Source organism: Conger conger, chromosome 6 (assembly GCF_963514075.1).
Source record: "Conger conger chromosome 6, fConCon1.1, whole genome shotgun sequence".
Taxonomy (NCBI): domain Eukaryota; kingdom Metazoa; phylum Chordata; class Actinopteri; order Anguilliformes; family Congridae; genus Conger; species Conger conger.
The window spans coordinates 12,787,286-12,812,918 of record NC_083765.1 but is presented as its reverse complement, the minus strand read 5'-3'; the positions used below and the strand labels follow the sequence as shown (position 1 = coordinate 12,812,918).

Below are 25,633 nucleotides of genomic sequence, written 5' to 3'. Positions count from 1 at the left end.
AACTTTCTTTGTTATTTTATTTCCAAAAACATCATCGACAGACTGTAGAGAACAAGATAAATGACTTCATGAAAATTGTACAGAAGTGAAACAGCCATCTAATTAATACCACTCTTCTCAGTGTTTAGGAAAGTAAGATTATCACAGAGATGCCCATTCTTCATATGCAATGTCCATGCTTGAGAAAATTAGGTTGTGTTTCTTTTAATCCGGCTGGCCTACGCATCCCCCAACAATTACAATTTTCCAACAGCCTTATGAAAAAACTGACTTCTGCCACAGAACTGCAGTGAAATGGCATCACTATAATGTTCTCTATCTGTGCGCTACCCTTCCCAAGTCTCCATTCCTTTACCATTATTGGAGATGGTGTATTATCTCCTGTGGCTGAGATTCGGTCTTTGAGCCTGGCTCCTACAGACAAAAAAATATGATTATTTTTTTTAAATAACTTGTTTTGGAGTTTGGCTACTTTATGGTGACAGAGACTCAAACCGGCTGACGTGCGGCAGGACAGGGGTGGGTCCTCAGGAGTCATGTGAGGAGGAGGAGGAGGAGGAGGGGCGTGACTCTGTTCCCGCGCTACGCCGTCGCTGGTGCGTCGCAGACAGGGAAGCGCGTTTCGGCGCGCGTCACAGTTCACTTGGTGAACCCTCACAGGCCGAACCAGTCGGTCACGCCACCGCGTCTGGGGTCTCCTTTCTGCCGCTGCTTCTCGTCCTCCATGAACTTGTCCTGCAGATCCTCCATGGAGCCCTCAGCCGCCTTTGTGTCCTTCTCAGGGAAGATGTCTGGGAACTCGAAGGTCTGCTGCTGTCCCTGTAACCCAGAGGCACAACAGGAATGAGCCCCCAGCCTCATATTTTACATACGGAACTTCTGCCTTTACACAATGTGGAGGACACAAAGATTAGCAACCAGGCTAGCTCACTATTCAATGGATCTGTCTATTTTACATGTACATTTTTCTCTATTTGAAATAGCTATATTGAATATTGAATCAAAAATGCACAGCCCTAACGCATCAATGATAGAAATCAAAAAGGAAATTATGGAAAGCTAGCGCAGAGCAGGCTGTAGGCCATACAGAGCTGTGTGTAACAGCCATGCTGTATGGGGGGGTCTGTGTGGGGATCCAGGCTGGTCCTGCGACAAGCCTTCACTTATTCCAGAGTCAAAGAGCAAAGACCAGATTCATCATTTAGGCCATAGGTCCTCACCACCACACCTTACAATGCACAGTACAGAGCAGAACAGGCACACAGCAGTTTTCAGGAACTGTATGCCTGTGTTTACTGTATGTTGTGCACCCGTACAATCTAAATTATTTATATAATTTACAGTAACTGCTACAATAGGGGTTTGTTTTTTTTCTTCTTCAAATTTGCATGTATTCATGTCACTTGGCCTAAAAAAAGGAAGAAAGCATGTGACTATAAGCCTGCAGATGTTTCAGTAATTTGTAAAGCTATGCATTCTTCTGAAATTATGCAACTGTGTTCCAACTCCCGTGTTCTCACAAAAAATAAAAGCACGTACATGCACAACAAAATTGTAGCGCTGTGTGATATAGACAGAAAAAAATTATATGGCAATACTTCAACTAATAATTGCAACAGCTGTACAAATTGTGATATAATGAACACTTGGGTTTCCATGTGACAGTTTATTTTGGTTATTTTATGTGCATTCATCCATGGATGAAGCTACATGTATTGCATGAATGGTTTTCCTGTCTTGAGCAAGGGACTTGATTTTAACTATGCGATTTGGCTTTCTAGGCTTAGCTGTTAGCTTAGCTAGCTAACAGAGAAATGCATCAATTTCCAGCGTTTGATAATCAGCATGTAGGGGGAAAGTTTGTGACTGGATGGAAGAGTTGATGCCCTACATAAAGAATGTGCGGTTATTTCATCTTACAAAAACAGCAGTTGAGCAGCAGTCAAACATTAATGCAATTTGGTTTAAGTTGTGGATTCTTGACATTGGCCCTACTCCATTCTGTTGAAGATTACCACTCTAAGCCCCGTAAGCCACTGGCTCAAGACCTGCGCAGAACCCAATCTCACCATTTACATGTGTGCCAAACTACCAATTTGATAATAGTTGCTAGCAATATTTTAAACTTTGAATATTTAAGCACATTTTTTTAGTTTTCTGCTGTTTTTATTTCCTCTTTCAATTCATACACCACTGAGCAAAAAATCCACATAAATGATCACAAAACATCGAGTAACATGTGGCTTTAAATGCCTCACCAAGCAAATTCCCTTCAAAACATTCTTAAAAGTTATGTGTAAGGAAAAGATTAAGTCCCAGTGAAACTAATCCTAACCCTATGTCTCAACAACATCATCAGTGGCAGAAGAGTCAAAAATGAAATGGCCGTATTTATTTCCCGTTGGTTCAAAAAAAGCAATAAAAGAAATAAAGAGGACTTAAAACATGCCGGTCAGGGGACAGGGAGTAATGCCAAGGGAACAGGTAGGCTGTCCAGCGCCCAAGGAAATGGTTGCTCGGCCGAAAGCAGACACAGGGCTGAACTGAACACAGAAACCCCGCTTTTTAATCCCATGGCACGAGGGCAAGCGGAGTTCAACCCAGAGCCTGCCCAAGCCGCGCCGGTACCCACACAAACAACCCCACGCACACGTCGGTGGAGAGACGAAACAAAGCTGAGGAGATGGGCAGCACTGACGGCTCAACCTGATGAGGCAGCGCTTCCCCCTGACTGACACTTCCAAGAACCCTTATGGCGCGGCTCTTCCTCTGCGGCGGGGAGAGGAGAGGACCTCCTAAAACAAAACCAGAGCCCCGCGGGCCTGCTGCCACCACTCCTGCTGCTTTAACTTTTAAATGAATGAGTCAGGAGCCGAGGCTGCTAACGCTGGCCTCGCCACCACACAACACACGGTTCCTGTGCCATAAACACTGCGCCCACAGAAACTAAACTCCTGCAACACGCAACTGTCCAGCGTGCGGCTCTGAGACCCTTTACCACATCAGTGGTTCACAGCCGCGTGAACAGGGCTGCCCAAAACACGCCTGTGAAGGGAACCAGGCCATTCAGCCCATCGAGGCCTGGCGTGTCAATCTGATGAACAAATGTGTAATTAACAGCGCCTAAAAAAGTGTGTCATTAACTAAATTAAAACAAAGTAATAATTACATTTAAAAAGTCATAATAAATGTGGCAAGATAATTAATAGATAACCTTAATAATTTGAAAGTGATGCATGTAAGCGTCAAAGAAAACCACAGGTATCAAGTCTGGGAATATATTTTACATCAAAGACTGAAGTTTGTTTTGCAATATATAGCCTACAGGTAAGATGTTTAGATTCAGATTAAATAGACACTCATTACAAAGGAAGTGATACAGGCTGCTATTGACTGATGTTTGTATTTCAGATGTTTGTATTTCATGTTAATATATATATATAACTACTGCACATCTTAAAAACCTGTTTTATGTCTTCTGCTGAGGGAAAGGGACATTTCTCCACTTGGAATGAAGTAGAAAACTGAATAAAGTATATTCTATTCTATTCTATTCCATTTCATTTTTGCTGGCAGTGTCTCAGGCCTTGCACATGCAGTCATGCTATGTACACAAACATTCTCTCTCCATTGCTGCAAGCTGAGGTTTCAGCAACTTGACAGATACATGGAAATAAACCCCGCCATTTAACTAGAGCTACACAGATTTTATTCCAGTGAACGTCTCAACAAGGCAAAGCCAATCAGGATTTTCCATGCAGCGACATCCTTGTTGTCTTAGCGAGTCTTAGGAGAGCTTAGGACCGCACAGCGCCTTCAGCGCCACCGGCCATTTTGTTACTGGAGAGTAGATCTGAGAGAATGGTCGAATTCTCTCCTGGGATGACAGCTTTCTTACGCACTGACACGTCTCATTAAATACTCTCAATACGCATTTTGGAATGGGAAGGTTTTTACTGGATCTATCCCAACCCTCCAGACTCATTTCGCTTTTGAAACAAATTGGAAATCTCCTTGGGCTCCAAGTGCTGTAGGTTTGGTTGTGGGAGCTCACAGCTGAGGCAGGCTCACACTTCTGACAGAGTCTGCAGAAAAACATGGAGCCGTGTGGCTGAAGTGAATTACTGCCATGGGACACTCATGTCAAAAGCGGGAAAAAAACATCTCTCCTTCAAAAACAGCAGCAGCGGGAAAAAAAGTGTTATCTCACGGCAAAGAATGCCATGAGATAACATTGTTAAAATGTGTGCCGAATGGGCAAATAACATGTATGAAACCAATGTCACAGTTCTTTACCCAGCTGTATTTAAACCATCCTGAAAAACACATTTCACTTTACAGTGAACGCTCATATCCACAGGACCATAACAGCACAACTCTAAAGGGCTGAGCGGTATTCTAATCCCAATTGCACTTTTGGGATCGTTAGCCTTTTTCGCAGGCCCCATTTTGCCCAGTGGTTTTGTGTTATACTATTTTCTAAATAAACACCAGCCCTCCAGGGCACTCTGGTCTCTGGTTGGAGGCGTGAGCGCTCTCCAACTCCTCCCAAGGCACCTACACATTATATGTTGTCAGCAAGAGTTGTATCATTCAGTGGGAGTTACATTTGCCTTGTTGTCGTCATGGTAAATAATTCACAGACCATTAGATCATTACACAGACATTAGATTCTGAACAGCACAGTTACATGACTAGGGAAAAAAAAATCGCTGGAAATTAGCATAAGCTATACGTGTTATGGTGCATAGCATCACGCTACAATTCTAAATGGTGTATTGATGTCTTGTAGCTGTCCCTATCGAATGCATGTGAAATAAAAACAAATGACTTGGATCTTTTGAGGGTCTGAAAGGATCTTGGGGGTCCAGCAGTATGTTGTCAGTTGTGAAGGTCGCAGAGCACAGTCGGCCAGAGCGGACGGAGCCCCTCCGCCGGGGCGTGCGCGGCTCATTAAAGCGCACATCCTCCCCTTATCTGGGGCTGTCGCTGCGTCACTGGAGGGGCGAGCCCCGAAAGCGGCGATCCCGCTCCGCTCCGCCCCGCTGACGGGGGCCCGCCTGGCAGGGGATGAAAGAGGCGCGGCGACGTGAGATTACAAACAATCGGGGAGAAGGGTACGTCCTAACCTCCCCCCCACCCCTAAAGAGCCCACCCTCAACTGGCAGGGCACCAAAGCCTGTTCCCAAGGACCGGGGCTCAACCCCGCCGCCGTAGCGCAGCGGCAGAGCGCACATACTGGGCTGTAAATATTCCACGGCGGCGGAGACCGCGGGCCAGGGGAAATGAATAAATCCAGAAGGCTTCCCACACCCAAAGGTTTGAGTCAGCCTGTGTGACACTGCAGTCTATTAAGGAGCGCGCTATCAGACAGGAAGCGTGGAGACAGGCTTGTAAACAGCAGAATAGGGTGGACCGCTGCCTTTCCTCCACAAGAACCAGGCCTCTTATCTACAGATATAAAAAAGGCACAGAAATCTGGCCACAATCACGCGCTTCTGATCTTTTTTTTTTTTTTTTTTTTTTTACGAACACCCCACCACGAATTAGATTGGCAAATCTGACGACACATGACGACACGGGGCTGTGGGGAGAATACGGGAATTAATTTTTCTAATTTCCTATTTTCTTCCTAATTTCCCCCAAAAAAGCTTGCGCGTTAATTGTACTTCTTGGCTCGAGAGAGGCAAAAACGAAAAATTCAGGCATCGACACATTTTTTGTGTGGAGAAGCCATAGACTAGAAGCCAACAATGAACCCCTCCTTCACCAGATTATCACCTCCTTCTCATCACCAGTTGCCTTGGAAGTAGTTTGTTTCATAATTACAGTTAGTTTTTAGAGTTGTACTTCTATGAAGTATGAGATACCTCAGCATGCAAGTGCGTGCCTGCATACAAACATCATGACTGCCCAGGAAGATGGTTGAGGGATCTTGAAACATTCAACGGTGGAGCCTACAGAAAAAAGAAAACTCCACATGCCCTCAAGACATCTGTCCAGAATGTCTCTATTCATATCCATTCATAGTAAATCACTGCTGCTCTACTGTTTTGGGGGAAAGATAACCATGGCACACGTGCTTCTTATGAAGGAGTGTTCAGACGGCACGTTATTCCTCCAGATCTCCTCTCTGAAAGCAGCACAGCAGGGACCTCGGAGATGCCTGAAGATTTACAGGGTCTATCATGCCCCCCGCTAGGTCTGGACTAATCTGGGGCTCAAAACTGTACCTGCAATGAATCATGGGCCTTCCTGCCGGCATATCCAGCTGGGGCACTGGTTCTTATTGCAGTGGTGCACCCCATGGCATGCTGTTAAATCCTGACTGCACCAGTACTGATATTGGCCAGGGTATTTACTGACCTTTCGCAAAAACACTTGCCCGCCCTTAGTTACTGTTGCTAACTCGAACAATCCTGCTGCTGGTCCCATGCCGCAATTGCAATGTTAGCAACCTCCATACTTACACAAGAGCTTTTAAGCAACACCTGGATGATCGGCATGCTAACGGTGTCTAGAAGCCATTAAAATGGTCTGTGATGTGCAGTGGAAAACTGTGTCCAGGAGGCACGGCTAGAAAACAAGATGATGCCAATGCAAGCGAAAAGACCCATCAGTTAACAAAAGATTGTAGACAACAATACCTTGAATCAATAATGTTGCAACACTTACACTCCAGTTCATTTTTCGATACATGAAAATAAAACTTCAGACTGACCATCTGGAAAGGTTCTGGCAAATTAATTGGCAAAAAAAAAAAAAAGTCATTATTATAATAGCTTGTCATTGGCTGGAGTTGTGCCAATGAAAGGCTGAGAAATAAGAAAACGGAGACTTGTTAAGGACAATTTCTGTTTGGCAGACTGGTTTGTGATAGGTCAGCGGGCAGTGGAAGTTTTGCAGAAGCCTAACTGGCAGTAGAGTCATCCAGAGAGGGAAGGCATTCTCCACCTCATCGCTCTACAGTGACCCCTCTGGTCAACTGGATGTTTGCAGGTGAAGTCAAAAGAGTGGTGATAGTGAAGCCCCCACCATGGAAAAGCCCTTTTGTTCTGGGGTGGGGGTCAATTAAGGAGCTTTAGGTTCCTTCACATAGGCCAACGCATGGGCCAGTTTCTTTACCAAAAAACCGAAAGGAAAAAAGAAGCAATTTCCACCTCCTTGTTTTTCTGTTTCTTTTCTCGCTGGCTGACAGCTGGCTGACATCAAACCCCCCAGCACGCTAAAGACACAGCGCGAGGTCAGGAGGCCGGCCTGGGGGGGGGGGGGGGTTAGAGTTACAGGTTGTGTCAGAAATCAGTCCTGTCACTCTTTTAAGGCACTGAGTCACCCGCACGCAGCACCTATGCCTCACGACAGGACGGATCCCTCAGCCTGCTCGGGCACGCCCGCCCAATGGCTCCGCTGTTCCGTCCCCTCTGATATCGGACCCCGAATACCGAGGACATGGAGGGGGGGGGGGGCAGCGTGCACTCTGAAAAACAGGGCATGTCGTGGCACAAACGCAGGCCCGTATTTTAGCAATGTCAGCTGAGATATTAAAAGCAACAAAAAAAAAAAAAATGACAGGAAAATGGGAAATAAATCTGTCAGATTGATGGGTGGATGTGCTCGGTGCTGGAACTGGGGTTAAGACCCGACGCGAAGAACAGGAGACTCTCCTTCCACAGACACGAGCATTTAAAAAAAAAACATTCCTCTTCCTGCGTCGGCCAGTACAGGAAATCCCAGGGCCACTCAAAGGGCATTTCTCCTGCTGTAATCTAAAGGGCACAACGGACACAACCCCAGTTTATGAGGACATGAGTTACGGGGACGTTTAAGAGTCATGCCGCCACGTGCCTCTCGACTTATCCAAATTTCCTCAGAGGCCAAAAGCCTCAGTAATATCAGTCCAACAATTCAATGCAAAAGCCTAATGGATTTAATGAGACACAAGTGACTACGTCACAAAGGTCTCAGTAGAGGTGCATGATGACACAAATGTTGGTTAACAACAGGAAAAATCGATTACATGTATTTGTTAGTCCCATTACAATTGCAATCGACGCTATTTGGCGGCCATCTTGAAAACATTCAAACCCATTTCAGATGGTTTTCTCAATGTCAAAACTGACATTATTATTGTTTGGCCCTTCCCCTCAGCCAAGTGGGTGCTATGATAACAGGCATTAACATCTTTTTATCCTGTAAGAAGGGTAATTTTTCTGAGGGATTTTGTTTGTCATTTTGTGTCCAAATGTCACATCCATAACACTAGAATTGCCCATATACAGTCCCCACCAAAAGTATTGGAACAGCAAGGTAAATTCCTTTGTTTTTGCTATACACTGAAGACAAATTAGTTTGAGGTCAAAAGATGTACATGATGTACAGATTTGAATTCAGCTTTTATTTTCTGGTATTTGTATCTGCACTTATTAAACAACTTACAACATATCGCCCTTGGACCACCCAATTTTCAGGTGAGAAAAAGTATTGGAACATGTGACAGGCAGGTGTTTTGTGTTGCCCAGATGTGTCCTGTTAGATGTATTGGTAAAACAATAAAAAGTTCTGAATGTCTACTCTGGGTTTTAGCTTTGGGTTTTGCCTGCAAAGACTGCATTTGGGTAAGAAAAGATAAACCAACAAGACCAGAGAGCTGTCTTTGGGAGAAATGGAGCAGAGCCTTTGCACAAGCATTGGGGATAGCTTGTACAACAACTTGGAATGTCCTGAAACAACGGCGGAGGATGTGTCATGGGCTTGCGTGGCTGCTTCTGGAGTGGGCTCACTAATCTTTATTGATGAGATAGCTCATGAATTCAGAAGTCTACAAGAACATTCTGTCTGCTAACTTACAGCCAATACAACAAAAGACTTTAGACTGGCCAAGTCAATCACCACATCTTAACCCAATTGAGCATGGATTTCACCTCCTGAAGAGGATATTGAAAGGAAAAACCAACGAAACAACTGAAAAAGGCTGCAGTAAAAGCCTGGAAAAGCATCACAAAAGAAGAATGCAAGAGTTTGGTAAAGTTAATGGGTCGCAGACTTGATGCAGTTATTGCAAGCAAGAAATATGCAACCAAATATTAAGTACTTAAATGCTTCCAATAGTTTTCCGCACCTAAAAATTGGGTGGTCTGATAACAAAGGTGCTATGTTCTAAGTAGTTTAAGTAGTTCTAGATGCCAGGAAATAAAAGCTGAAATTCTGAACTCTTGTCTTGTGTTCATCTTGTTATCTCAACCGTAAATGTACTCAGTGTATTGCAAAAACAAAGGAATTTGACTTGCTGTTCCAATACTTTTGGAGGAGACTGAATGTTAAACATAATAACAATAGTATATTAACAATAGTAAAATAAAATAAATCAGAAATCACAGCAGGTAATTTGAAACACACCTTTGGTCTTTGGTTTGGCTGGGGGGTGGAGAGGTAAGACTCTCTCTCCCCAGGAAGGAGAGCCAGAGGAACGAGCCAGAACCTCATGTCCAGAAATTCATGCAATGCAGCAACTGCAGCCAGAATAGCAGAATGATGCCATCTAGCGTTGGTTACAAAGGAAGCCTATAGCTTTATCTGCAGCATGTGTAGGGAAAGCAGGGCAGGACGTAAAAGTCTCTGAAAATAGGCCTACACAAATGAAACTGTGCCTTATAGTGTTCCAATTGCTGTTTCCCCCCACTGCTTATTGAAACGAGTCAGGACTAACATATCTGATCCTGAGTCAACCTAATAAAGACAACTGCCAATATCTGTTACTGACTGAGATGTGGATATCTCGGGTCAGAAATCCCATTTTATTAAAAACGTGCATTTCTGTCCTCCAGCCATAAGATGTCACTGTAACTTGCTTAGAAAAGCATATTCACATAATGAGTTTGTCGGTGGGAATTACTTTGGCTGCCAAACATAATGGAGATGGTGTATATAAATAACTGTGTACTTTTATACAGACATTAACTTGAAAATCTAAAACCTACCACCAGGTCTAACACCTGTCGAAATGTATGGCCATCTCAGTGAGAAGTTTTACTGTTGCCTTCCCAACCCCTAACGGGGCACAGATCTTTGCCTTTCAGCCAAAATCCACCGTTACCAAGGAGGCTGAGAAGGAGAAAGGGCTGCAAACAGATGACAGAAAGATTAAAAAAACCGAAAGCCCAACAGGAATCGCTTCGCCTCGGCGTTCTGCGGGCCGCCAGGTTAAAGCCGTTTAAGGTTCCTGACAAAGTCTTTTTATTTGGTTTCCCCATCTCTAGACCTCCCTGTTCTGGCAGGCCTCCACCATGCCCTCGGTAACCCCCCCGCCGCCCCCCCCTCCGCGCATGTCCACACGGCAGGGCCCCGTGGCCATGTGAAAAGCGTCTCTGCGAGAACACGGCTAACATGCAGCCCATCCCACACACAAAACAAGCCTGGAGTTTGTACAAAGAGAGGGGGGGGGGGGAGAGGAAAGAAAGCATCCACACTAGCGCTGGAATATTAGCTGATGGAAGGAGAGCGGGGGGGGGGGGGGGGGGGGCGGTGAGGGGTGCAGAGCAGTCCCACACATGGTGTCAATTAGGAACAATCTTGTTTTTTACCCACCACGAAAAGAAAAGAGGGCTTTTCTGGGTTGTTTTTTTCCCCCTGCAAGCCTGCCTGAGAAAAATCCGGAAATTCGATTTCATATCAAAAACGTATTTAACTTTAACCGGCACTTTCGCCTCAGCTTGTTTACTTACTCTCACGCATCAATAGCCATTACTACAAAGCTATTTAAAAACAAACTCAATTGTTGTTTTAAATACACAATTTATGCATCTGGAAAAGGATAGTAAGAACTGATCAGCTGTACATACACATACATACGTGTGTATATCATTTTTCAAATATTATCTTTTTTTTAGTGTGCATATGTGTGTGGCCATTTTGTGTACGAAATGAAATTAAAGGCATGTTTATCTGAGAGATAGAGTGAGAGAGACAGAGGAGAAAGAATCGTGAGATGCACTTGCGTGTGCGTGTGCGTGCGCGTGAATATGAATGTGCGTGTGTGTGTGCCCTCATCAGACTGGGAGGTAAGACCTCAATGAAGAACACAGGAAGTCTTTCAAATTCAGCCAAAAAGAAGTTTCCCCCTTTGCAATGGATTATGGATTCCTCAACTGTGTATCTTATTTCAGACTGTCATGTTTAAATATCTTCCAATACTATCGCTTTTTGGGACTTTGAAATTGAAAAGATTTGTAAACATCTGTAAAGCGCTGTTTATTTATCGGCGAGACCAAAACATCCGGAAGCAGCAAAGGAACTCCTGATGGCATCTTAAAGCAGAATCCCGAACCACTGATCTAATCGCCATCACTATTCCAAAAACATTAACGGAAAGCACAGAGGCGGAAGGCCGCCTGAAAAAGCCGGCCAATCGGACCGGACGAGGGCCCGACCCGTCTCACGCGCAGGTGGGGTCAGGTGAAGGGACCGCAGCGACCCCTCGGCCGGCCCTCGTGACTGCGGCCCCGGCCCACGCAGCGCTCGGAGCAGTTCGTCCGCAATTAAAGGAGGTCTCGGCCCCCCGGCCGACACCGAGGAGCAGGCCGCTCTCTCCGGAGGGAGAGACGCTACACAAACACGCCGGAGCGGGGAAATAAAGGACAACAAGGCGAGGCCTCGGCATCAAAGCCCACCTGTGCCCCAGGGTCCGGCCCAGGAACATAAGCCGCTTCCAGTCCTGGAAAAGCCGGAGACAAAAGCTCCGGGCTCAGATGGCCCGAGCGGCATCATTTCGGAGGGGTCTCGTGTTTTGTTTAATAACCCAAACTAAATAAAAGCTCCCCAGTGTACGCATGTGAAATTGAGACATTGTTCGAGGCCTGTTCAGACGCTCCCCCGCCTCGCATCGTTAGCCGTTAGGCACTGTGGGAACGCGCTGGACGCGCATGGGGGGAGGAGGAGAAGAACAAGCAGCGGGAAGCGGCACTTTCTGGACGCGTACGGGGCCAGTCACACGCGCGGACGCAATGCGGCGTCCTCCTCCTGCAGCTGGTCAGGGCTCAGGACCACCAGGGTGCGTGTGCAGCTGCTGCAGCCTGACAGCAGGCACCCAGGCCACCAGAGGGGGCGCTGTGGAGCAGGGAGGGGAGGAACAGCTGACACTCACCCGCACCGAGTGGTGCCATGGCCGACCGGTGGTCATTAATGCAAATGCAAAGCAATGCAATGCAAAAAAAATAAAAAAATAAATAAATTTAAAAAAAACAAGATGAAAAAAATATTGTTTGCTTTCTTACCTCACTGGCAAATCCTGAATCCTGAACAGTCATCTCACTATCTCACTGGCAATATTTTTGTGCCATTTTGCACACAAAAAAAGTAAATATAAGACTACTTATTGAGATTGGGTTATTTTAGGATTTTGCTAAGTGGTGCCATGGTCAGGACTGTACTGCACATCGCTACAGTGAAGGCTAGCGCTTTAGCCCGTTTTTCTCTTACCAGCTGAACGTATGCTACTTTGTAATCCGGCGTCTTCACACGCTGGTTCAGGTGGTTCCTCTTCTTATTAGTACCTGAGGGAGAGGGAGCAGAAGCACAGGCTAAGCTAATGAATCAGCTCTGAATAATTTTAACGAAATCTGCACTGGCAGAATAGCTACAGTACAAGAGGCAGCCAACACTAGCGCATGATTATACTATTGACATGTTGACAACGTTAATCTCAAGTGCTTTTCCGATTCCCTCTAACGCATCCATTGTGAAGAAGTGCGTGACCACATGAAGGTTAAAAATCGGTGGTGAAACAGTTGACAGATTTGGTTCCTCCAAAGTTTTCTTCCTTTTTACCACCAAGGGAGTTTTCCCCTTTCCTCTGTTGTCATGGATTTGCTTTTGCGGGGGTTCAGATCAGGGTCTGCTGTGAAGCATGCAAAAATATTTTTTTGTAAAATGCACTAAACAAATGCATTTTGAGTCAATTTAATCTGACTTGATTATTAAGGCATGGAACTTTCGGTGGAAGCTGGGTTCAATTCTCAGAAAGGAGACAGAGAGAGAGAGAGAGTCAGATTTTCAGGGCCGTCTCTGTTAACCTTATAACAGCTGTGCATGACATCATGGTTCAGGGGCCTGCTGGGTAATGCTCGCAGATCCAGGAGAGAATTATCCTCCTGTGCTCTGCTGCTGCTGCAAAACGCAAGCGGCCAAGATAACCTGAACACCTTCCAAACACAAACAAACAAACACACACACACACACACACACACACACACACACACACACACACACACACACACACACACACACACACACAGGGAGCAGGGGACGGCAGCTCACTCAGAGAGCTTCCGCGGGCACTCCACCCTGTTCAGGACTCCCTAGATCATAAAAAGCAGGGGAAGGCTGCCACCCACTGTGTAATACGACGAAGCCCAGCGCACGCCAACCTGCTAACAGGCATGGAACAGCCAGGGGAACCCGCTCGTAAAGCAGGTAAAAGGCACACCTCACTCTCTGAGTGGAGACGGCCGCGCTGCCCCACGGGTTCCCCGCTGACTGTGGTCCCCGTGGGGGAGGAGGGGGGCTTCAGGCTCTCTCGAAAACACACAACCCTAACCCTAACCCCACACCTGAATCTCTCTCAAAAACACACATCCCTAACCCTAACCCTAACCCCACACCTGAATCTCTCTCAAAAACACACACCCCTAACCCTAACCCCACATCTGAATCTCTCAAAAACACACATCCCTAACCCTAACCGCACACCTGAATCTCTCTCAAAAACACATATCCCTAACCCTAACCGCAGACCTGAATCCCTCTCAAAAACACACATCCCTAACCCTAACCGCACACCTGAATCTCTCTCAAAAACACACATCCCTAACCCTAACCCCACACCTGAATCTCTCTCAAAAACACACATCCCTAACCCTAATCCCACACCTGAATCTCTCTCAAAAACACACATCCCTAACCCTAACCCCACACCTGAATCTCTAAAAAAACACACATCCCTAAACCTAACCCCACACCTGAATCTCTCTCAAAAACACATATCCCTAACCCTAACCCCACACCTGAATCTCTCTCAAAAACACACATCCCTAACCCTAACCGCACACCTGAAACTCTCTCAAAAACACACATCCCTAACCCTAACCCCACACCTGAATCTCTCTCAAAAACACACATCCCTAACCCTAACCGCACACCTGAATCTCTCTCAAAAACACACACCCCTAACCCTAACCCCACATCTGAATCTCTCTCAAAAACACACATCCCTAACCCTAACCGCACACCTGAATCTCTCTCAAAAACACATATCCCTAACCCTAACCGCACACCTGAATCCCTCTAAAAAACACACATCCCTAACCCTAACCGCACACCTGAATCTCTCTCAAAAACACACATCCCTAACCCTAACCCCACACCTGAATCTCTCTCAAAAACACACATCCCTAACCCTAATCCCACACCTGAATCTCTCTCAAAAACACACATCCCTAACCCTAACCCCACACCTGAATCGCTAAAAAAACACACATCCCTAAACCTAACCCCACACCTGAATCTCTCCCAAAAACAGACATCCCTCAAAAACACACATCCCTAACACTAACCCCACACCTGAATTTCTCTCAAAAACACACATCCCTAACCCTAAACCCCACACTTTAATCTCTCTCAAAAACACACATCACTAACCCTAACCCCACACCTGAATCTCTAAAAAAACACACATCCCTAAACCTAACCCCACACCTGAATCTCAAAAAAAACACACATCCCTCAACCTAACCCCACACCTGAATCTCTAAAAAAACACATCCCTAAACCTAACCCCACACCTGAATCTCTAAAAAAACACACATCCCTAACCCTAACCCCACACCTGAATCTCTAAAAAAAACACACATCCCTAACCCTAACCCCACACCATCATCTCTCTAAAAACACAAATCCCCTCACCCTAACCCCATACCTTCATCTCTACAAACACACATCCCCTAACCCTAACTGCACACAGTCATCTCTCTGAAAACACACATCCCTAACCCTAACCCCACACCTGAATCGCTAAAAAAACACACATCCCTAAACCTAACCCCACACCTGAATCTCTCCCAAAAACAGACATCCCTCAAAAACACACATCCCTAACACTAACCCCACACCTGAATTTCTCTCAAAAACACACATCCCTAACCCTAAACCCCACACTTTAATCTCTCTCAAAAACACACATCACTAACCCTAACCCCACACCTGAATCTCTAAAAAAACACACATCCCTAAACCTAACCCCACACCTGAATCTCAAAAAAAACACACATCCCTCAACCTAACCCCACACCTGAATCTCTAAAAAAACACACATCCCTAAACCTAACCCCACACCTGAATCTCTAAAAAAACACACATCCCTAACCCTAACCCCACACCTGAATCTCTAAAAAAACACACATCCCTAACCCTAACCCCACACCATCATCTCTCTAAAAACACAAATCCCCTCACCCTAACCCCATACCTTCATCTCTACAAACACACATCCCCTAACCCTAACTGCACACAGTCATCTCTCTGAAAACACACATCCCCTAACCATAACCCCACACCTTAATCTCTCTAAAAATACAAACCCCCTAACCCTAACCGCACACCTGAATCTCTCTAAAAAACACACATCCCCAAACCCTAACCGCACACCTTAACCTCTCAAAAAAACACACATCCCCTAACCCTAACCGCACACAGTCATCTCTCTAAAAACACACACCTCTAGCCCTAACCCCACACCATCATCACTACAAACACACATTCCCTAACCCTAAAGTGATCAGCATACTAGCTGGCACATATCAGATATCTATCGTGCTGTTAATGTGCTAAACAAGGACGAAACAGTGTTAACATTACCACAAACTAATTACTGCCTTTCCTCAGTGCACCCTCTACCCATAACTGGCCTCTCAGCTCGACAGCGAGCAGTTTCCTCTTGTAAACAGCACTGTACATACATCTCAAATGTTTCCTTCCCTCATAAACCAACAAAAGCCTTGTTTAGTTAACAATGTAATGCTCACTCTAAAATGCTGCTAATTGAATCGAGCTGTCTTGAAACTGTGTTGTCTCTTGTGCCGTCTTAAAAACCAGACTGCAAAACAAAAAAACTGGATTGTGCTAACATTTCTGGGGGTCTGCGTCTTTGAGGAAGGGCATCCCGGGACATCTGGAGGGCGAGCACGCCAATATGGCAAGTTTCAAGATAATGAAACCAAATCACCGCCCTGTTTTCTTTAATCAATTAGCACAAGACCTCTGACATGTAACAAAATCCTATAAACACATCCTGCCTTTGCTCTCTTTTTCTTCCAGTCATTTGGCAAGTGTGAAAACAAACCGATGGGAAGAGCACTGGCCTCTGTTTTAGATTTGAACGCATTACAGAAAGTGGGAGCTTGAGGACAACACAAATCTTCCTGCAGCATGGGTGCGCGTGTGTGTGTGTGTGTGTGTGTGTGTGTGTGTGTGTGTGCGTGTGTGTGCGTGTGTGTGCGTGTGAGAGTGTGTGTGTGTGTGTGTGTGTGTGTAGGGGGGAGGGGGGTCATTAAACACACTTTACTGGAAAACCTGTACTCCTGTTACGCCCTGTCGTTCCTTCAAGCAGTTTCACAACCCACCTTACTGCCTGGGGTGAGGAGTTTGTTTTGTTCAACAAACTGGTTAAAAATCAAAAGACTTTCACTCCACCGAGATGCATTTTCCCAGTGTGCAAATAGGGCTCAGAGCCATGCATTTCCTATGAGCTAGTCTGTCCAAAAATTGGACAAAAAAACATGAGAAGAACTGTAGCAAAATCATGCTTTTTTTGTGCTGTAGATTTCATTTTGAATGGATTTTAAAAAACGTTTTTGCCCATCAATCTGCACTCAATAAACCATAATGACAAAGTGAAAATATTTACAAATTTATTAAAAATCAAAAACTGAAATCCGAAGCATTCAGACCCTTAATTCAGTGGAAGCCCCTTTGGCAGCAATTCCAGCTTTGAGTCTCTACAATATTTGCAGACCTTCCTGGCAGATCCTGTCAACCTCCGTCAAATTGGATGAGAAGTGTCTGTGAACTGCCATCTTCAGGTCTCTCCAAAGATGTTCTATGGGGTTTAAGTCTGAAATTTGGCTGGACCACTCAAGGACAGTCCCGAAGCCACTCCAGCATCATCTTGCCTGTATTCTTTAGGTCATTGTTGTGCTGAAAGGTGAACTGTCGCCCCAGTCTGAGGTCACAGACACTCTGGAGCAGGTTTTGTCCAATGACCTCTCTGTATTTGGCTGCATTCATCCTCCCCATCATTCTGACCAGTCTCCATGTCCCTGCCACTGAGAAGCACCCCATAGCATGATGCTGCCACCACCATGCTTCACTGTAGGGATGGTATTAGCCAGGTGATGAACAGTGCCTGGTGTTTGCCAGACATAGTTCTTGGGGTTCTGCCCAAAGAGTTACATTTTTGTCTCATCAAACCAGAGAATCTTTTTCCACATGCTGAGTCCTTTAAATGCCATTTGGCAAACTCCAAGAGGGCTGTCATATGTCTATTACTCAAGAGTGGCTTCCGTCGAGCCACTCTACATTGCATTACATTACAATAATGGCATTTGGCAGAGAAGAACATCTGCCAAATGCCTTCAATGTAATGTAACGCTCTTATCCAGAGCGACTTACAGTTGATTAGAGACGTACAGTTGATTAGAGTAAGCAGGACAATCCTCCCCTGGAGCAATGCAGGGTTAAGGGCCTTGCTCAAGGGCCCAGGGACCCAGTTATGTACCTTAACCACTATGCTACAGGCCGCCCTATCATAAAGGCCTGACCAATGGACTGCTGCTGAGACGGTCGTCCTTCTGGCAGGTTCTCCCATCTCTGCAGAGGACTTCTGAAGCTCTGTTAGAGTGACCGTTGGGTTCTTGGTCACCTCCCTGACCAAGGCCCTTCATATTCAGTTTGGCCAGACAGCCAACTCTACAAAGAGTCCTGGTGGTTCCAAACTTCCTCCATTTCACAAATATTGAGGCCACTGTGCTCCTGAGAACACGCAAAGCTTTAGAAATGGTTTCATGCCGTATAATTAGGCCTTGCCTTGATCGATGCCTTGCCACAATTATATTTTGAGTTCCTTGGACTTAATGTCTCGGTTTTTGTCCTGACATGCAGTGTGAATTGTGGGATGTGACATACACAGCTGTGTGCCTTTCTAAACTATGTCCAATCAATTCAATTTGCCTCAGGTGGACTCCAATACATTTCTAGACACATTTCAAGGATAGTTAAAGCAAACAGGATGCACCTGACCACAATTTGGAGTACCACAGCAAAGGGTCTGAAAAAATATAATGTGAATATGCTTAAAAAAGTGCAATAAGTTGCACGCCGAAGGATTTGAAAATGGGGACAGAGGAGTTTGGGTTCATGAGAAACGCTCACACTCAGCTCATGTTCGATAAGCAGAAGCCCTGTGTGTGATGCAGCGGTACTCACCGTACTGGATCCTGGTCCGCACTGTGGCCACAGGCACGCTGTAGATCTTCTGCAGGTAGTTCTTCACATCAAATTTTGTCATCCTGTGCAGCAAAGAGGAGACAGACACAACAAGGAAGCTGATGAATGACAATTGAGTTACATTTGTGCCCTGTTTCTCATGGTCGGAACTGATGTGCATTCAAGATGGCGAACATTAGCTAACGTTAGCCAAAGTTTGCCAACAAGTTTTTTTCTGTTCACCACGGACGTTAGCTAACAGTATAAAAAGGTAGTCCACGGTGAACAAAAATGGCTGTTGATGGAGAAGAAGCAGACAACAAAAGTTGACGTGACATCTTTCACAGATAACTAGTAACCTGCAGGCACCTGCTAGTATTGGGTGCCGATTCTGCAGTAAATGCACCAGCTCATCATTGAGAAGCCACTGATTTTTAAGTTTAGACAGGAGATACAAACACCTATGAATCAAGCAGCGCACATTATGTGGTTAAACATACAGCCAGTGCTTCATACTGTACGAGCATGCCTCTGGTAGCCTGAGCACTGCCCAGTAGACCGCAGGAGGTGGCCTGACCTTCAATGACATCTCAAGGACATCTCTGCTGCGTACATTCAGGCCACTGAATCTGCTCCAAGAACAGGGTAAAAGCACCACAGCAGGTGTGCCACACTGACAATGGCGAAGCGGCCTTTCCCCAGTGGAAATACTGGGTGATGTTAACAAGCTAAGCTCTCCAGCTGGGAGGAAAGAGAAAACGAAGCGAAGTCGGAAAGAATGACATGGACGCATGAAAGGGGAAAATTCTCAGTATTCGTTTAATTTCGGGGAAGAAAATTAAACAAATTTACCCCGTGAGAAGCGCAAATTGTGTCTCTGGAAAGCGGACAGCCGAGACAGTGGCGAGCCCGGAGGCCGGTGCGGAGTGGCGATGGAGCAGAGAGAGAGCTGGCCCTGCCACGCGTCTGCATTTTTCTACAGTGAGGGACACAAAACACAGAGAGCGTTTCCTAGAAAGCGCCGATTCGAAGGAGGGAGCGGGGAGGAACGCCTTTCTGTGTCACTGGAGTGGAAAAGCTGAACTCAGACAGACCCGAGCGATTCCTGCCTCCTCCGCTGTCAATTTCCCCCTCCCCCTACGAGCAGCAGTTCCATTTGAGCTGGGCTAATTGTCCTCAATGACCCTATCCCTGAATGACCCCCCCCCCCCCCCCCCCCCCCCCGCCACCCACCCAACCAGCCAATTTTGTAGGCCATGCCATGTTGTGGTTTATTTCTGTAACACCTGGTTGGCCGGTAGTAGGAAATTGGGGGCGGACAGAAAGCACGTTCAATCAGACTTCTGATCCATCAAAACACCCAGAGCCCGGGGCCGCCCTCATTTCATAAACACAGGAATCCAAAATGGAGTCTGAGAAGGGCCTTCTCTGTGAAGGGCCTAAAGCGGCAGGTCACAGAGATACACAGGAGAGCGGAGAGGAAATATGCTCTTTAATGTGGAGACGTGTGAAGCACTGGGATTATAAAATGCCCTGTGTGGTAGCACAGCAGCCTCTTCTGCACCGGTACAGTGTGGGACTGCACAGGAACTGGCACCGCGGTGGCTTCCTGTTGGTACGCCCTCCGTTTATTCCCACTGGAGAGGGAGCTGGGGGAAGCCATGCTTCAGAAGCCCAAGAGAACGTTTAAGGAGCTGCCCATGATCTTCCTCTCGTACAAGAAAGGTGATAGTAGGTACAGACAAACATTCTGTATACCACGTCCTGGAGTGAGTTACTGCTTTTATAAAACGGTTAGCAAACATAATAATACAGATTATACTATCTGTAATATCTATATTCTTATATACACACAATCCAATTAAAACTGGTGGTTGCTATGCAACATTAGTAAACTCAAAAAATGTTCTGCCAAACTTGCTAACAAGTTATCCTGCAGGCTACCATGAGTTTATGCGTTTTTTATGTTTATTTGTACACTTCCATTGTGCAAGCATTGAAGAACTGTCCAACATTAGGGGATCACATTGCGTAGGGCTACTCATTTTATTACTTGGAGAAAGATTATTTTTTTAGCAATGCTATTAACCAATCAAGATTGTGAGATTTGCGATTTAACGTTAGTTCACAGAACAACAGGGACAATGTTCTGGCTTCAGAAGGGACAGAAGAGGGCCCTGTCCTGTCCTTTGTACCTGTGTCTCCGAGCCTTCCCTTTGTGACACCTAGCTGATGAAAAAGAGCAGAAGCGCTCAGAGCACAGAGCCGTTTCAGCTGAGGATAAGCGCTAAGGCAGAATGACAGAAATGTGAGACTTTGCCTTTGATTCCCCGTCCCCATTAACCTGCACCCGCCCTAACCTGGATATACAGCCCAACACCCAAACCAGAGGACAGGGAATACTACAGGCTCATCCAAAGCCACAAGCACACACACATGCACAATGAGCCCAGCACACACACACATACACACACACAGAGCGTCCAGCTCACACACACTGAGTACAGCTCACACACACACTGAGCTCCCAGCTCACACACACTGAGTACAGCTCACACACACACAGAGCTCCCAGCTCACACACACACAGAGCTCCCAGCTCACACATGCAATGAACGCCCAGCTCACACACATGCACAATGAGTGCAGCTCTCACTCACAAACTCTCAAACTCTCTCTCTCTCTCACACACACGCACACGCACACGCACACGCACACGCACACACACACACACACACACAGAGCCGGAGTGAACATCTGTGTGGAGGAGGCTTGGAGACTACCCCGAAATGATCCCTCTTGGTGAAAACAGCTGTTTTTATACAGCCACAAATAAGCGCGCTGCATGACAAGCGTGAAACGGCGAGAGCGAGAGACACAGCGCTCTCTGCAAAAGGCCCTGCGCCCCACCCAGGTCAGACCCACTCCGCTCTGATCTTCCCTTTGATGTGGATTCAAAAAGCAGAGAGCAGGCCAACAGGGCCGCCACTGGGACCCCAAACCTGTGACATTTTTTATGAACTCCTCCGTGTTCAGTGCACACCGAGTCCTTCCCAAGGCTGCACTTACACATAAAAGCCCAGCAGATTTCCACTCCAGTGCAGGAGGTGAGGTCATTAAAACTGGATTTACTGACGGATCCAGGGGCCAATACGCACTCATTCCGGAACCAGCAAAATGTCACAAGGAAAATACTCTCAAACTGCTTTCACAAGAAAGGACAGCATCTGAAGTACCTGACAGGAACGGTACGCAGGGTCATGAAGTGTGACAAACGTGCTGGTGGTAAAACTGAAGTTCTTAACACCACAACAGGGACAAAACAATGAAGATCAGCCGCGGGTGAAAACATCCTCTTCGGGGGTTTATGCCGATGAAAGGTTTTGTATTAGCTATTATATTGTTGTACTCTGGGTATTCTAGCTGCCAACCGTGGTATGCTAGTTTCTAATTGATGTATTCTTCAAGGGTTCCGATTGTATCTGTACGGTCACGCTAGGACTCGGAACCGGACTGTCCTCTCGGGTCCTCTTCACACTTGTTCCTGTGTTTGATCTGCACTTCATTGTACGTCGCTCTGGATAAGAGCGTCAGCTAAATTCCTTGTAGTGTAATGTAATGTAATCGGGGCATTTAATGAAGCTTTTAGTGGAAAGAATGACACTGAATCAACTGATGGCTATTGTGACGTGCGGCCCCGGGGGGGGGGGGGGGGGGGGGGTCACTAGATTCAGTGCCAACATTCTCTCTCCTCAAGTGAGAATGTGACTTAAAGCCCTCGTTAACAGCTCAGCCACCAGTTCACTTTTCCTTCCTTTTCTTTATTTCCTAAATGTGTGCATCCCTGTGAGCAGATCCGACTGCGGTGCTTTTCTCCCGACGAGTGAGAAGTCAACAAGCGCGTGTGGACGGTCCGCGAGGCCCCAGTATCAATCATGGAACTCCCCCAACTGCACCATCAAAAGCCACGAGGAAAAGCACACTTACATAACCAGGCCGGCCGTCTGGCAAGAACAGCAGGATGAGGGAGGGAAAAAAACACTTGAGCGAGCGGATTGTGAAATCAGCCCCACACAGACTGGCAAACACAGGTGAACTGCGCTATTGTTTTCCCAAAATAATTTAACTCATTACAGTGGCGTACGGCTCCCCGCAACAGGCTTTGCAACTATCCTAACCGTTACCTTTTCTGACACTGCACTGGGAACAATGTTTCAGAATAACGCCGAGGGCATTTCTGCCATCCCTGCCACGTTACAATAGATTTGAGATGCTTTCATCTTTCAGGACCTGACTAAATAAGCATTCATAACTTCTGCACAAACAGGCTTGCCATGCTTCTCGAACGCATCAAGTCTTTCTATGGGAGTTTCCTGCCACCTAGTGGTCAGGTGGAAGACTTGCCGGACAATGCTTAAAATGATTAACGGCACAAAAACGAAATATAATTACTACATCTGAGAGAACTCCTTGCATTTAAGAAAGACAAAAGTGTAAGCATAGGACCTTATAATACAAAAATCAATTGCCGATATGTAACTACAATGACAACACTATTATCACAACATCCCTATTTCCTGAAAGCTAACCTCTGACAAGACATACAGTAATTATAGCTAGTTTTGCTGTGGATGCAACCGATTAGTACTTCAGTAGTTGTGCTGTAGTTTGATGTGCACACCTTGGCTCTCATACTTACTCAATGGGGATGCGAAACTGCACAGTGTCTGGGGGCTGCTCTCGTCCTGGTCTCACTAGCGTCAGGAAGAAGTTTGGCCGAAACACCCTTAACTGGGGATTCCCAAACTGATAGAGAGGATATCTGAAAAATACCAAAGACAGGCCTCAATGAAAAAATGAAATACAACGAGAGCAGCCCAGTGAACCCTGAAATAACAGTTGTTTTAATAGTGAGATTTTTATTTTTTATTTTGTATGTATTCAGCCTGGTACTACTAATTTCATTCAATTCATTGTCAAATGCCACTTTGACTGCTATTTATTTAATATAAATGTACTGTTGTCAGATGACACTGCTTTTTTTCAATCACACTTGATATTATTTTGATCTGATGCCATTCAACATCAATTGTGTATCAGTAAACTCCTTTATCACTTCTATAAAGGCTTGAGAAAAAAGTGATCTAAAGGTTATCATGTTCAGGATGAACTGCAGTCACCAACTGCAATCTAGATCAGTACATTCAGGCGTGGGGGCATATGGAATCACACCTAAAAAGTGTGAGAGGAATCCAGCTGGAAAGAGAATGATGCATCCTTGAACAAATGAAGTTATACGAAATAATACAATTACCTAACTAACAATACAGTTAGCTAACTGCAGAAATGTACAGGGAGCACCATTATTAATTGGACAGTGACACAAATTAAGCTGGCCTTCACAAGGCTCGTAAATGAAAAACAATCAATCAATCAGGAACAAAAACCAAGTCAATGGTATGATTCATTATTAACAAGAAAAGAACTGGTGAACTGAATTTTGTCAAAAGACCCGGTAGACAGTGGACCACTGTAAAACCAAATGCCTCCAATGGAAAATCCTTCACTGGCCAAGTCAGTCACCGGATCTAAATCCTATTGAACATGCATTTTACATGCTGAAGAGGAGACTGAAGGCAAAAAGTAAAGAAAAACAAGCAGGAACTGCAGTTGGCTGCAGTACAGGCCTGGTCGAGCATCACCAGGAGAGATACAGTCATTGTATGCAAAGGATATGAAACAAAACATTAAAAATAATTACTTAATCCTACATTCAATTAAACTGTCCAATATTTTTTGATGCCAAAAAATGGAGGAACTATGTACAAAATCATTTCTATCATTTCTAAACGGTTCATCCGATATTTATGAAAATTAAAGTTGACAGTTATCATCAACGTTATCATCATTGTATCCTATAAATGAAAGTGCTAGAGTACAGAACAAACATTACAAAAAATGTGTCACAGTCCAATTAATTATTGGGCTCACTGCATATGTTGGCTAACAAACTAGCGCATAACATAACATAGCATGAATATAGCTAGTAAGCAAGCTAAATGACAACTCTGCGCCTTGTTTCCTGGCCTGTAACGTTAGGATTTGATACTGTTAGCTAATGTTAGCTGGCCATTCAAAATTGCTAAATAGCGTGGTAGAACGTTCAATGATACTAGCTACCTCTACAGATGGCCAAATAAATATGTTGGTGAAAATAAACGGACTAACTACGATTAATACAAATGTAGAATAAAATAGCCTACTAGCCCATCAGCTAGAGCCAGAGCAATGAAAAATTCAGCACTAGCTAGCTAACAAGCTGCTCATTGAAAGAACTGTTAGCAAGGTTAACTTGCTAGCAAGCTTGCTGCCAATTGCTAGGAAGCTTGCTAGCTAACTAGCACGCTAAACAAGTCGAAATTCCTTCCAGAAAACTAAAGAAATGTGACGTCCACTTACAAAACCCTCCTTGCCATCGCTTAAGATTTTCTGCTGAGATAAATAATATATTCGTCCGTTTTAATTGTGTTTTGATATCAAAGTTGTTTTCATTCTATACACGTGACAGACTTCAAGTTCCTGTAAAGATCATATGAAGGACAGGAAATGGTTTGAGGAAAAGGGACGACCAGAAAGCTTGTTGAGAATAGTGAGATCGCCATCTGCCGCTTACATTGAAAAGCGCGCAATCCTTTCATACTATATTAAGTTATGTCTTGCTTCGTCCAAATCAGCTGTGCACCAGCATATCATCCTTTTTTCATATACAGTCTTCACCGAGTTCTTCTTCTCGCACTGGTGCATCACACTAGTGTGCACATGAAAAGTAAAGGATGACTTATTGTTTGTCTCCATGCATCTCAAGACTGAAAAGATTTCTTACTTACATAGAATTAAACACTATCTCATCTCATCCTACATCTTTGGAGTTGCAGGTGCCATACTTTAAAGTATGGTAAAGTTATCGTACAATCAAACCAGAACTCAGCAGAGCAGCGTCTTTAATTACACTAGGACACCTGGTATTAAGATGGCCGGAATTGGGCCGTATTAATACCAGGGTTCGGAGTTGTGCATCTGATCAATGTGAAATTTACAGTTA

At 45.3% G+C, this 25,633-nt stretch overlaps 1 protein-coding gene across 1 annotated transcript; it reads right to left on the bottom strand.

Annotated features, from left to right (window-relative positions):
* Positions 1-25,130, bottom strand: mrpl23 (mitochondrial ribosomal protein L23). Its single transcript, XM_061246494.1, has 5 exons — positions 24,991-25,130; positions 23,231-23,353; positions 18,532-18,614; positions 12,475-12,548; positions 1-819 (listed from the first exon to the last, which is right to left on the bottom strand). The coding sequence occupies exons 1-5, from the start codon at positions 25,005-25,007 to the stop codon at positions 655-657; spliced, it is 462 nt and encodes a 153-aa protein (XP_061102478.1). The 5' UTR covers positions 25,008-25,130; the 3' UTR covers positions 1-654.
* Positions 25,131-25,633: the final 503 nt, after the last annotated feature.

Bases quoted from the DNA above. Each gene is read 5' to 3' on its own strand.
- mrpl23 (XM_061246494.1), bottom strand. The intron at 18,615-23,230 runs GTAAGTATGAGA...TTTGCTGCACAG, and splicing joins CAGTTTCGCATCCCCATTGA to GATGACAAAATTTGATGTGA. The intron at 820-12,474 runs GTAAGAGAAAAA...TCTGGGTTACAG, and splicing joins AAGTAGCATACGTTCAGCTG to GGACAGCAGCAGACCTTCGA.